Raw genomic sequence first — 2092 nt, forward strand, 5'->3', positions numbered from 1 at the left:
CTCCCTTGACAATCGGAACGCTTTTACCATTCTGCCGCCATGGATCTCGAATTGGCCAATCGTATGACCATTAAGGTTTCGAATGGCCTTGACGGGATATGTGGTTCCTTTGATCTCGACTTCGTAGCTTTCCATAGCTTCCTGAATCGCAGCTCCAATATCACTCATGCGGACGTCGATACCAGCTTCCTATAATAAAAACGCTCTTGTTAGTCAAGAAAGAAAACATAATATATGGATAAAATTATGGATGATAGCAAACCTTAATTCCAGTATTTGTTGCATCCTTGACAGCAGCCAATAGATTATCATAAATCGGGTCAAACGCGATAGTAAAAGCGCTATCCACAATTCTACCATTCATGTGAACGCCAAAATCAACTTTCATTACATCTTCGTATTGCAGTACCATCTTGTTGCCCGCATTGGGAGAGTAATGTGCCGCACAATGGTTTAAGTTAACACCGGTAGGAAATGCAATTCCGCCCAACAGATTATCACCCTCTGTTAAACCGTCATGACCCGTGAGTGCGCGCACACTATCCTCGATTCCCTCGGCGATTTCCGTCAAAGTCTGGCCTGGCTTGATGGTTTTCTGCGCGTATTGGCGCACCTGCCTGTGCACTTCTGCTGCATAGCGGTATTCGGAGAGGAAATCATTGTTCATACGGTCCAAATATCTTTTCTCCTCATTGGTCGTCCGGTAGGCATTCTCATCTTTGTACTCAACAAGTTCGCCTACAGGATACTCATTGTTGGGGAATAGGGTTGACAGAATGACGCGGGGAGGCTCCGTTTGCGCCTTTTGGGTGTCCTTCTTCTTCTTCTTTGGCTTCTTTTTTTTCTTCTTCTTCTTTGCGGCTAAAACTTGGCGAGAACAACGAGTTAGAAACGTTTCGATTCCAAGGCAGAGAGAAGAAGGAAAAATGTATAGATAGAACCTTCTATAGTCCTCGGTTCATCCGCTCCCTGGTCATCCCCATTATCATCCTCGGAATCTCCATCTTCATTCTCGGGTGCACCTGATGGTGCTAATTCCTGAGGAAGAGCCCCACCTTCCGTTTTCACTGCGAAAATTTCAGTACAAATACGTAGTAAATTCAAAAAGGACATTGAGCGCGGAAGACATACGGTTGGGGCTTTGCAGCTCCGGTATGACTTGAGCTGCCATGTTGAACAATATCAGAAGAGATAGGATGTGCTGCTTGGTGGCTGGCAATGACAAAAAATATATGTGCAAGCAACGGGCCCTCCTCGGCAGAATGGGCGTCCGCCTTTAATTACAGCCAATCAAACGACTCTGATACAACCTTATCTAACCGGAGGTCACGTGTATAGAGCAAAAAAGAGGTACTCTTCTCCTGTTCATGAATTGGAAGAGCTGTAAATACCAAGCATCCAGGAATGTGGGTCTGTTTGATGTGTAATATCTTGGAAGGAATGCTTAGCCAATCAATCCGTTCCACTTTTATATATCCGACAAAAGCAAGCGGCTTTTCAAAGCAAAGTGCCTGATGACGATGTATCACATGACCAATCAACCAAGACAAACCTGGCAGAAATTCCTATCTCCAGACGCCAGCAATATCATTAATACTAGCACTAGTAGACATTTCAATCGTTTCTTTGGATCTCTTGATGTTCTCCAAGGTATGACAGAAAATGTGAGGTATGCCACTGCGTCTCCACCGTCTACCCCTTGCCTCTCCAAACGCTTGCCTCCGTTCCCCTCCAAACGTCTCGAGAGTGCGGCCATTTTCACAAGCTGCGTCATTGTCTGCCGAAGCCCACAGCCGTTCATATTACGAAATCCTTAATGTGCCAGTTACAGCCACAACAGCAGAGATCAAAAAGTCAGTGTGGAATGGCTAATCTAGTCTTTTCCTTGCATATTCTCATCTGCCGCATCTCAAACCACCCTAACCTTACCCTTACAATCCCATGTAGGAAGTTTTACGCTCTTTCTCTTGCCCACCACCCTGACAGAAATCCCAATGACCCAACTGCGCACGCGAAGTTTTCCTCTATATCTTCAGCATACCATGTCCTTTCCCACGGATCAAGACGAGCTCGATATGACCGGGATCATAAC

The 2092-nt window shown here is 45.6% G+C and overlaps 1 protein-coding gene across 1 annotated transcript in view; it reads right to left on the reverse strand.

Moving 5' to 3' along the window:
- Positions 1 to 1171, reverse strand: part of HCAG_05619 (hypothetical protein) — a gene marked incomplete at both ends in the record, with an annotated part of 2417 nt that extends 1246 nt beyond the window's left edge. The window contains 4 exons of the mRNA XM_001540102.1: positions 28 to 189; positions 263 to 861; positions 942 to 1067; positions 1132 to 1171. Coding sequence (XP_001540152.1) covers positions 28 to 189; positions 263 to 861; positions 942 to 1067; positions 1132 to 1171 — 927 coding nt within the window. The remainder of the gene's footprint in view (positions 1 to 27; positions 190 to 262; positions 862 to 941; positions 1068 to 1131) is intronic.
- Positions 1172 to 2092: the final 921 nt, after the last annotated feature.

The sequence above is a fragment of the Histoplasma capsulatum genome, genomic scaffold (assembly GCF_000149585.1).
Source record: "Histoplasma capsulatum NAm1 scaffold_5 genomic scaffold, whole genome shotgun sequence".
Classification (NCBI taxonomy): domain Eukaryota; kingdom Fungi; phylum Ascomycota; class Eurotiomycetes; order Onygenales; family Ajellomycetaceae; genus Histoplasma; species Histoplasma mississippiense.